The 12,198-nt window shown below is 42.1% G+C and overlaps 1 protein-coding gene across 1 annotated transcript in view; it reads right to left on the bottom strand.

Annotated features, from left to right (window-relative positions):
- The window catches only part of ECEL1 (endothelin converting enzyme like 1), an 85,969-nt gene that overhangs the window by 49,072 nt on the left and 24,699 nt on the right, over positions 1-12,198 (bottom strand). The window contains exons 5-6 of the mRNA XM_068112028.2: positions 5,164-5,288; positions 2,524-2,746 (exon numbers count right to left, since the gene is read on the bottom strand). Of these exons, the coding sequence (XP_067968129.2) occupies positions 2,524-2,746; positions 5,164-5,288 (348 nt within the window). The remainder of the gene's footprint in view (positions 1-2,523; positions 2,747-5,163; positions 5,289-12,198) is intronic.

Here is a 12,198-nt window from a genome sequence, read left to right as displayed (position 1 = left end):
TTAATTAATTAATTTGAGACGTCCGATTTCTAGTGTTTGGAAATTTGGAAGAGCTTGACCCTAGCCTTTCCCTTGCGAGGGCAAGGAGGAACTTAACGCTTGACACTTAAGCTTAGTTTGAAGTACACCCTGACCAGCGCTCACGGTGGGACGGCAAGGCAACCAGAAGGGATGAGGTTCTCCTGACCACGTGGCCCTCGATCTGGGAAGCGAGAGGCGTTCCATTAGTGGACGCGCCCCTCACGCCCGACTTTTGGGCGGCCCCGGCAGGCCGTTTGTTTTGACGTTCCGTGACAGGCCCCGCACCCCCACCTCCGGGCCGACCGGGCGACCGGAATGAATCCCGGTGTCCCGATCCGAACCTTCAGAGCGGGCCGGCTGGGGAGTGACTGGCACCCCGTACCTGCACTTTCCGTCCCTGCGGTCCCAAATACAGGAACCACCCGAATACCACTTTATTCGACAAAATGAGGTGCGGCCTACATCTAGGCAAGGCCGCGTGACGTCATCGCGCTTTCACCTTAAAAGACTTATTTGATATAAGTTAATATTTTGATATAAGCCTTAGAAAACCAACCCTATAGAAGTCAATACCTCCAACGACACAGGCGCGCATTCGTGCCGCGTGACGTGGTGACGTCATCGCGCTTTCACCTTAAAAGACTTATTTGATATAAGTTAATATCTTGATATAAGCCTTAGAAAACCAACCCTATAGAAGTCAATACCTCCAACGACACAGGCGCGCATTCGTGCTGCGTGACGTGGTGACGTCATCGCGCTTTCACCTTAAAAGACTTATTTGATATAAGTTAATATTTTGATATAAGCCTTAGAAACCCAACCCTATATAAGTCAATACCCCCAACGACACAGGTGCGCATTCGTGCCGCGTGACGTGGTGACGTCATCGCGTTTTCACCTTGAAAGACCTATTTGATATGTTAATATTTTGAATTCGTCGGTCAATTTTTGCCCAATCTTTGCAATAACCCGGTGCAATAATCGAAAACCGATTCAAAATGGCCCCTCGCTACGATTTTCCACGATCACATTTTGTTTTCACCACTTCAAATCGACCGAATTTCACCAAATAAGATACCACACTTGATGCGGGGATCTCATTTTCGTGGCAAAACTGTACACAGAATTCACATTCGTTGTGAAATGGAGCCGTGCACCATAAAACCAAAATTTCCTCGGAATCGAGTCGTGCTGGGGACGTGATGACATCACTGCGTTTACAGGCTTAACCGGCAATTTTATATAAGTTAATATTTTGAATAACTCGGTCAATACCAGTCCGAATTTCGCCAAATAAAGGTTCCCGTTATCCACAGATACCCCTGTATCCTCCTAGAGGCGAAGTCAGGATGAATTTCACAAAAAATAAAGTCCTTCGGCGACGAAAATTTAGCATGGGGTTTTCCTATGTAAATTTACCCTGAAGTAATTTTACCGAAAATCCTGGAAATTTCGCGGGGCCAGTTTCTGTCGAGTGTTAAGACATACTAGCGACTGCGAAATCCGGAATCAGAATTAAAATCCGAGCCTCCGTTAGTTCTAAGGGCCCCCCACAACAAATCGCATATATTTCTAATGAAAAAAACTCCAGAGTTCCTAAATCCCAAATCCCATGCCATCCGATGTCAATCCATATATCCACACCTCGCTACGAACGTTATGCATCTAATGATAAGCATAAGACCCATCAAAAAATATTTTAAAACCACTTTATTGGACAAAATGAGGTGCGGCCTAGCATCTAGTCAAGACCAAGTCACCCAGGCCGACCACGCATCCCGACCCCAAATTCCTCATCGACGATAACTAAACAATATATTATATGATTCGCACCGTACATACCTCCTTCTAGTTCTTGTTCTTGTCTTGATATACTCACTCAGACTCACCCTCGCACAGGTAACTGTCCAGTGCACTCTATCACGACTGAATCCTCTCAGCTCTCCCAAATGGTGTCTGCTCTGCCTCGTGTCCAGTCCAACTCCGAACTCTTCTTCTTCGAAGGACCTTCGACACTCGTGGCGGGGGCGTGATGACGTCACTGCGCTTCAGTCTTAGAAAACTAATTTTTATATAAGTTCATATTTTCAATAACTCGGTCAATTGTTGCCTAATCCTCGCCAAACAAAGGTTCCCGCTACCCACGGATACCCCTCTATCCTCCTAGAGGCGAAGTCGGGATGAATTTTGCAATAAAAATAAAGTCCTTCGGCGACGGAAATTTAACACGGTGTTTTCCTATGTAACTTTACCCTGAGGTAATTTTACCAAAAATCCCCGAAATTTCACGGGTCCAGCCCTATTGAGTGCCTCCGGCCTCTCAAGTCCCTTCACAGAGTCGGGCTAGAGTCAAGCTCAAAAGGGTTTTCTTTCCCCACTGATTCCGCCAAGCCCGTTCCCTTGGCTGTGGGTTCGCTGGAATGATCTCCAACAATATTACATTATACAAACACGATAGACAATCAAATCATCTCCATGTGCATGCTTCGAGTGGCAAACCCGCTGCTTGCTGGATCCGGGGAAATTCTGCCTGATAAATAAAGACCCCAGCGCAAGGCCAAAGTGATCATTGGTGTGCTCCAGACAGAAGTGCCGCCACTTTTTTGGCTCAACGACACCGTTCAGGTGGTGGCGAAATTCGTGCAGCGCTGCGCGGAACTCCGCAGAGAGGTGAACGCTGAGCGTTACAACCAGGCGCCACATCATGTAGCTTTGCAAAGTCCTGCAGAAGAGAAACTCTTAAGGAACCTGCATTCATCATAAAAGGTCAAATGATGGCAAGTCAAGATAAAGTAAGCCGAGTGAATGAAAGATAAAGTAAGCCTAGTGAATGAAAGATAAAGTAAGCCGAGTGACTGAAAGATAAAGTAAGCCTAGTGAATGAAAGATGAAGTAAGCCTCGTGAATGAAAGATAAAGTAAGCCTAGTGACTGAAAGATAAAGTAAGCTGAGTGAATGAAAGATAAAGTAAGCCTAGTGAATGGAAGATAAAGTAAGCCTAGTGAATGAAAGATGAAGTAAGCCTAGTGAATGAAAGATAAAGTAAGCCTAGTGACTGAAAGATAAAGTAAGCCGAGTGAATGAAAGATAAAGTAAGCCTAGTGAATGAAAGATGAAGTAAGCCTAGTGAATGAAAGATAAAGTAAGCCTAGTGAATGAAAGATAAAGTAAGCCTAGTGACTGAAAGATAAAGTAAGCCTAGTGAATGAAAGATGAAGTTAGGCTAGTGAATGAAAGATAAAGTAAGCCTCGTGAATGAAAGATAAAGTAAGCCTCGTGAATGAAAGATAAAGTAAGCCTAGTGACTGAAAGATAAAGTAAGTCTAGTGAATGAAAGATGAAGTAAGCCTAGTGAATGAAAGATAAAGTAAGCCTAGTGACTGAAAGATAAAGTAAGCCGAGTGAATGAAAGATAAAGTAAGCCGAGTGAATGAAAGATAAAGTAAGCCGAGTGAATGAAAGATAAAGTAAGCCTAGTGACTGAAAGATAAAGTAAGCCGAGTGAATGAAAGATAAAGTAAGTCTAGTGAATGAAAGATAAAGTAAGCCTAGTGAATGAAAGATAAATTAAGTCTAGTGAATGAAAGATAAAGTAAGCCTAGTGAATGAAAGATAAAGTAAGCCTAGTGAATGAAAGATAAAGTAAGTCTAGTGAATGAAAGATAAAGTAAGCCGAGTGAATGAAAGATAAAGTAAGCCGAGTGAATGAAAGATAAAGTAAGTCTAGTGAATGAAAGATAAAGTAAGCCTAGTGAATGAAAGATAAAGTAAGTCTAGTGAATGAAAGATAAAGTAAGCCTAGTGAATGAAAGATGAAGTAAGCCTAGTGAATGAAAGATAAAGTAAGCCTAGTGAATGAAAGATAAAGTAAGCCTAGTGAATGAAAGATAAAGTAAGCCTAGTGAATGAAAGATAAAGTAAGCCTAGTGAATGAAAGATAAAGTAAGCCTAGTGAATGAAAGATAAAGAAAGTAAGCCTAAATGTTTGTCTGTCTGTTTGTTTGTTTGTCTGTCTGTTTGTTTGTTTGTCCACATAGAATAAATATGATTTTCTCTGCAACCGTTGGTTCGATTGATAGGAAATTTTCACCATAGGTGCACCTCCACCTCTATAATGTTTAATGATAATTATGACATCATACGTCACGTGGTATGGGTGCCATCTTCGAAAAAACGAAAACTTTGCACCTCTATATCTCAGAAAGTGCTGCATAGAAAAAATTGAGACATGGCTCATTGTTAAGAACTCTCCATGGAATAAAATATGTTAATGATGATGTCATAGGTATGACGTCTTAATTATGACGTCTTAATTCAACAAGTACAAAACTTCATCCGATCAAGATGAAATTTCTTGAGCGTCATCTATGGATAAATTGGTGGAGAAAAAATAATGATGATGACGTCATCGGTCATGTGGTTCGGCCGCCATATTTGTTTTAACTCAAAAGCCTTAAAAATCACTGAAAACACTTCCTGGCGAGGGTCTGCAATCTCTGATTGCTCTTTCTTGTTATTCATAAATTACACCAATGACTTGGAAAGTGGGGTTAAGAATCGGCTTTACAAATTTGCAGATGACACAAAGCTTGGAGGTATGGTAGACGGCAGAGATGGGGGTGATCATATTCAGGAATGTCTAGCGAGCTACCTTCATTGATTGGGTAAAAGATTGGCAGATGCAGTTTGACAGAAGGAAATGTAAGATGCTGGAGATGAGTAAGAATAATGGAAATGGAGATTACATATAAATCAAAAGAGGTAGTGTTAACACTGTAGAGGACTTTAGTGAGATATTATCTGGAATATTGTGTACAGTTTTGGTCACCACATCAGAGGAAGGACAAAATTCCCATCAGGATGGTTCAACGTAGAACAACTAGATTGATTCCAGGTATCGCTAGTCTGATCTGGGAGGAGCAGCTGAAGGAGATGGCGCTTTACTCATTATAAAGGAGGTGAACACGAGAGGAGCTGATCGAGATATTTAAGATAATGAAGGATAGAGACAAATTAAGTGCAGAAGGTTATTTTTTAATGATGGGCCTGATAGCCTCCTCCTGCATCAAACTTCCTAATATTTCCTGGTATAAAATCTTTTAAAACCCTGAAGTGAAATCTCCAACTCAGCAGGTGTACCTCGCTGGTGTTCCCGCAATAATGGTCGACACCTTCTGAAGGTATTCTGGTGCAAGAACTTCAATTAGATCTTCATCTTGCATTTCCTGCTGTGTCATCTTCTCCAGCAGAAGCTTCCAATTAATCTGCATCACAACATTCAAGAAAATGGACAGGAAAAGTAGAGAATGAGATGAAGCAATGGCATTTCATCGCGGGCAGCATCTCTTATGCGTGCAACAATCTCTGTGATGGCAAAGTTATGTGGAGGAATGACGTTGGTTCAGCTTTATCTCAAATAATTTAATATTTAAAATTTAGGCTTATCACATGCGTCAGACACAACTTATGCAGCAATGGCCAACAACTGTCCGTTTTGTTCAGTTGCAGAAACAGCAAAAGTCCTGTGTATTTTTATAGAGGTCGAGGATTATGGAAGAGCTGAATAACAGAGAAGTGACAGTGACACAGTGAAGTGATGGAATGGGGTCGAGGGAGTTGGCAGACAAGGGAGGAGAAGGAACGAGTACTCAGGCAGCACAAGTAAGGACACACAGAGAGGAGGAGGGAATTGAGTGGAACGAATAGATGAAGAACGCGTAAGCAGACAGGAAATGTGGACGAATCGGGTTTGATGTGGGAAAAGTGTGGATGGTCAGTAGAGGAGAGTCAGTGAGAAGTGAAAAGATTAGGAATAAGGAATAACATGAGGTAGTGATGACTCGCCATTTTGAAGGAATGGAGAGAAGAAAATGATTGGCTAAAATTGAGGAGGTGATTCAACAGTCAAGAGAAAAGAGGGACAAAATTACTCTGGATTTGAAGGTATGGCAAGACCATTGATGAGGCAATTTGAAACTGCTCGGCCACCAACCTGTCTCAATGATACCTCAGGAGCAAGTCGTACGCACCTCGGCCTCCTTCCGAGTACCTCCGATTACCTACATTCCTACAGAGTTCTCTCAAGTATCTGTTTGTCTTCAAGGCAATGCGTCTTTCTGGAAATTGAGGCTTTGCTTTTAAATGTTCCTGTTGAATTTTCCAATTCAATCTGGAAACTTTCACTGATGAGCTGCTGTCAGTGCCGATCAATCCTGGTGGTTAAGCACAACCGATTAGCGCCCTGAAAAATCCATTCCCTCGCCAGAATGTCTTGGTGACATTGTGACTTCACAACCTTCTTCCTGCACATACTACATCAAGTTCCTATTAATTTTTATGAGAAAACCTGAAAAAACAAGCAGCAGGGAAATGCTCTCAACATTTCTGGGAACCATTGACACAGCTTGCAATTTTATCACAAAAAACCAAGTGCCTGTGACATTGTAAACTTTTTTTTTTTTTTACTGTGTTAAGCTTTTAATGCGTCACTCATGATGCTTTACAATGAAACACAGATGAGAAACTTTACAACACTTTTCTGCTACTTAATAATAACAATGGCAACTACACTGGCCTGAAAAAGTATTCACCCCCTACCAATAATGCCACATTCAGATGAAATACAAATTATGTGGAAACAATTTTTCCAAATGAACTTTTAAAAATCCATAACTGAAGAGATCAGACTAAACACTGTTATAGTTGAAGGAAGTCACATGTCAGGAATAGTTGCAAAAACATGTACAAATCAAAATTCACTGGTTGCAAAAGTTTTCAGCCACTTAGATCAGTAATTTTGCTACGAGTTTTTTGGGGTAGGTCTCTACAAGCTTTTCACAGTGACGTGGTGAAATCTCGGCCCATTCTTCACGTGGGTAGGTCTCTACGAGCTTTTCACAGTGAGATGGTGAAATCTTTGCCCATTCTTTACGTTAAAATTGTGATAATTCTGCCAAGTTTTATGGGGATCGTCGATGGACTGCAATCTTCAGGTCTCACCATAAATGTTCAATTGGGTTCAAGTCAGGAGTTTGACAGGGCCACTCAAGAACATTTATTTTCCTCTTATTCAGCCAATCTGAGGCTTTAGCTTTGTTCTTTGGATCATTGTCCAGTTGTAATGTGAATCTCCTACCCAGCTTCAGATTCATGGCTATTTCAACCAGGTTTTCATCAAGGATTCTCCTGTACTTTGCACCATCCATTGTCCCTTCTATCCTGCCAAGGTTGCCAGTCCCTACTGATGAAAAGCAGCCTCATAACATGATGCTCACACCACCATGCTTGACAGTCGGGATTGTGTTGACTGCATAATATACAATGTTAGGCTTGTGCCAGACGTAATACTTTCAATTTAGATCAAAAAGTTCAATTTTCGTCTCGTCTGACCACAAAACTTTTCTCCACAAGCCTGCAGTATCATTAAGATGCTTTTTCACAAACTCCATACAAGCTTTTAGATGTGTCCTTTTCAGTAATGGCTTCTTTCTTACCACCTGTCCATAGAGGCCATCTTTGTGAAGGGAGTGGGATATTGTTGATTGATGAACACTGATTCCCATCTCAGATGTAGAGCTTTGTAGATCTTTCAAAGTCATTGGTGGATTTACAATGAAATCATGAACCAGTTTCCTGTTTCCTCAGCTGCTGAGTTTGGATGGTGGCCATGATCTGGGTAGACTCTGGGTGGTGTGATACATCTTCCTCTTCTTAATGATGGATTTCACTGTACTCAAAGGGATAATGAGTGACTTTGAAATCCTCTTAAACCCTCTCCTGAACAGTGCTTCTCCACCACTTTATGTCTGACTTCTTTATTTCTGACTTCTGAATTTATTTATTTATTTTATTTATTTATTTATTTTTATTATTTATTTCTTAATTTATTTATTTATTATTATTTATTTATTATTATTTATTTATTATTATTTATTGATTTATTATTTATTATTTATTTATTTATTATTTATTTATTATTTATTATTTATATTTATTTATTTATTATTTATTTCTTATACTTTATTTATTATTATTTATTTATTTATTATTATTTATTTCTATTATTTATTTATTTATTTATTATTATTATTTATTTATTATTATTTATATTTATTATTTATTATTTATTTCTTATACTTTATTTATTATTATTTATTTATTTATTAATTATTTATTTCTATTATTTATTTATTTCTTCTGAATTTATTTATTTATTTCTGACTTTATTTCTGACTTCTTTATTTCTGACTTCTGAATACGTTTGCACGGCACTGTAGCTGCTGACCCTCTGCCTCAGCTTATAAGCAGATTTACAGGTACTACTCTTGCCCTTATTCATCATCGGTGCCTGAGTTAGTCTTTGGGAATCGTGTTTTAATGCTGTGTGCAAAGACGCAACCAACATCATTGTGAAGTAGCCAAAGATCGTGAGGCAATTCTGGGACTGTGTTTTAAAAGTCATCAAGGACACCGCAAGGTATGTGGGCCTTTGTGTTCAGCTCCAGTAACAGGGGGAAATGATCTTTTTTTTCGTGTGAAACCAAACCTAGTCATGTTGAATTGTCGAACTTGTGTCTCTGTAAATTCCGGCCTACTCGCCTAGGCCTCGGGTAGTCGGATTGCCACTACTCTCTCTGCTTTGACACCATGTACTTAATTTTCGCTTATTTTCTCTCAAGTATGGTCATTTCTGATTCATCAGATTGTGTCCACAACTCCTCACCTCTTTACCCAACCTAACCTGTCACACCAAACTGCTCGTGCACTGTGTCATTTGTACCTGAGTAAGTGGAGATATTTCTTGCATCTCTTCATTCTGATTCAGCAACTGGACTGGATGGCATCAGCTCACTTGTCCTAAAAACTTGCGCTGCTGCTGTTACACATCCTCATTCTGCTATGTTCACCGTATCATTTACCCTCGATCATCTTCCATCTGCTGAGAAGTCATCCAACGGCCCAACATCACCACATTACAAAAACAAGGTCCAAAAACCGATCCACTTAAGACCTATCAGCTTACTTCCAATCATCAGCAAGGTCATGGAATCCATCATCGCAGTGAACATCAACTCCTTCCTCTTCTTCAACAGTCTGATCTGTGACCAACAGTTTGGATTCAGACCAGGTCACTCTATCTTGGACATGCTACTTCTCCTCTCCCAACAATAGATGGAGGCCCTCAATATCAGTCATGAGATCAGGGCCATATCTGTAGATATATCTCAACCATTCAATACAGTTTGCCACACTGCCCTTTTCATCAAACCCTCTGCCTATGGCATCCAAGGCCACCTCCACACTTGGCATACGTACTTCCTCTATTCTCAGAGCCAATGTGTCACTCTCATTGGGAACCTTTCATCTCCTCTCCCTGTCAAGGCTGGGTTGCCACAAGGCAGTGTTCTGGGCTCCACCCTTTTCCTAATCTTCATCAACAATCTCTCTGACTCTTTGGAAACATCTCTTTATTAATTTGATGATGTCTCTACCCTCCGCCAAAACATATTTTATCCCTCAGATAGGCAGGCTGCAGCTTCTTCCCTCTTTACAGACCTTGATAGAATCACGAGCTGGTTAAACACTTAGACTGGCTTTCACACCTGAGATATCCCACACACTGTCTATCTCTGAAAAGACCGACTGGCAAACACTCACATCTATTTTCTTAACAATCCTCTTGAAGAAATTCAGTCACTCAAACTTTTGGGCCTCACTATCTGCCATGATGCTTCTTGAGCAAACCACATTTAAAAGATGGCATCCAAAGATAATTGCCGACTCGGCACCTCCATTATGCAAAGTCCTTCCTTGGAACACCTGGACTCTTATCTACCTACTATGGCTTCATCTGCAGCTTGATAGAGTACTGTTCTCCCCTCTGGGCTGACACCCCTGCATCAGACTTTGCTCAGATTGACACAGTGGAAACCAAGGCCTTCCAGATCATTGGAATCTCCTGTGATGAAGTTGAGTCAATAGGCCTGTCACTTTCCCATCGTAGACAGGTTGGTGGTCTCTATCTTCTACCACCTCCTTTTGGTCTTGGTCCCTCTGCTTTTCTCATGCTTTGTCCTCTCCTACCCCCAGATTTCTGCAGGGTGCACGTGGTCCAGCATCAACCCCCTTATAGTGAAACTCTCAAAATCCAGAATGACTGCTCACCTCCACTCATTCGTTCCTCTTTTTTGCCACCTGTAGAACCAACTTCTACATTCTCTTCAATCACATTCTACCACATAGGTCTTCACATAGGTCTTCAAACCTGTTCACCACCATCACAGAGCAGCCAAAACCATGACCTTTTGTACCCCAATTAACCCTCTCCCCCAAGCCTATCTCTTTCCTTCCAGAGAGTTTGCTTCTATATTTATCTTGTCAACCCTGTGTGTCCTCCCCGAGCTCACATTCTTCCCCACATCCCTTTTTAATACAGAGTTGAGGCTCGTGGAGGAGCTAGATATCAAATGGATCAGGATGCAACAAAACATGAACAGCAGAAGGAGAGGGTGAAACACATAACAGCAGGGTTAATTGAGGGACAAAATAGAGAGAGACTTTGAAGATAAGGGATTTTTTTTTTTTTTTTTTTTTTTTTTTTTTTTTGTATACAAGGTCGAGGCTCGTGAAAGAGCGAACATTAATCACACAGAAAGACAAACCGACACATAAAACATATAACATAGGGAGCGGTAGACAAGATGGGGAGAGAGGGGGAAGGACACAAACACAACATTTGAGAGCAGTGACCGAGAGACATGGACACATCGAGAGATCTGAGAGAGGGCGAGGGCTTGGGGGGGGGGGGGGGGGCGTGGGAAGGGGGCGGTGGGAGAGGTATAAAACATATGGACACTGCCAGGACTTCCAGGAAAGAAGTTGGAATTTCAAACAAGGTGGATCTGGGGTGAATTAGCGGGGGTAGAAAAGTTCAAGGTTTTGGATGGGGGAAGATAAGAGATGGTGGTGAACAGCTGTTTTAAAGACCTGGAGGGAGGAGTGGGATTGAAGGGAGTGAGGGAGTTTGTTCCAGAGGCGGGAGAAAAGAGGAATGAAAGAGTGAAGGTGAGCAGAGAGCCGAGATTTCGGCAGTTTAACCATCAGAGGGTTGCTGGCAGATCTTGTGCGACCTGTAGGAATATTTGGGGGACAGAGCACAGAGAGAGCTGGGGGTGCAAGGCCGGAGAGGAGTCGGTAGAAGACAGAAAGACCACCTACCTGCCTGCGGTGAGTGAGTGAAAGGCCCTCAGAGATAGCTTCATCGCGGGAGATTCCAATAATTCTGAAAGCTTTGGTTTCAACAGCGTGAAGCCGAGCTAGGTGTGAGGCAGGAGCACCGGCCCATAGGGGAGAACAGTATTCCATTGAGCTGCGGATGAAAGCCTTGTATGTGGTGAGGAGCTCAGGTGTGCCGAGGAAGGACTTCGCACGACGGAGGATGCCCAGTCGGCGACTGGCTTTGGAGGCCAGCTTGGAAATGTGGTTTTCCCAAGAAAGATCATGGCAGATAGTGAGACCCAAAATCTTGAGCGACAGAACTTCTTGGAGAGGATTGTTGAGAAAGTAGATGGGAGGGTTGTCCAGTCGATCTTTTCGGAGAGACATAGTAAGAGTGTGAGATTTGTCAGGATTGAAAGACATGTTCCACTTGTTTGACCAGTCTGTGATTTTGTCCAGGTCTTCAGAGAGTGAGGAGGCAGCAGACTGCCGATCTGAGGGAAGAGGAATGGAGCGGCAGAGAGTGGAGTCATCAGCAAAGAGATAGAGAGGATTTTCGAGAGAGTCAGAGAGATCATTGATGAAGACCAGAAAAAGCACGGGGCCCAGAACACTGCCTTGGGGAACTCCAGCCTGAACAGGAAGAGGAGATGAGAGAAACCCATTCAGGGCCACACGTTGACGACGACTAGAGAGGAAGTCCGCCAGCCATGCGTGGAGATTTCCATGGATACCAAAGGAGGAGAGTTTGGTGAGCAGAGCGGGGTGCCAGACCGTGTCGAAGGCACGTGATATGTCGAGGGAGACAGCTCTAATTTCCTGTTTGGCATTGAGGACCTCCATCCATTGTTGAGACAGCAGAAGCAGCATGTCCAGAGTAGAGTGACCTGGTCTGAAACCAAATTGATGATCAGAGATCAAGCCATTGGAGAAGAGGAAAGATTTCATATCCGAAGC

The sequence above is a fragment of the Myxine glutinosa genome, chromosome 4 (genome assembly GCF_964187855.1).
Source record: "Myxine glutinosa chromosome 4, kmMyxGlut1.1, whole genome shotgun sequence".
Classification (NCBI taxonomy): domain Eukaryota; kingdom Metazoa; phylum Chordata; class Myxini; order Myxiniformes; family Myxinidae; genus Myxine; species Myxine glutinosa.
Note: the sequence above shows the minus strand (reverse complement) of the source record. Positions and strands in the feature narration are given on the sequence as shown.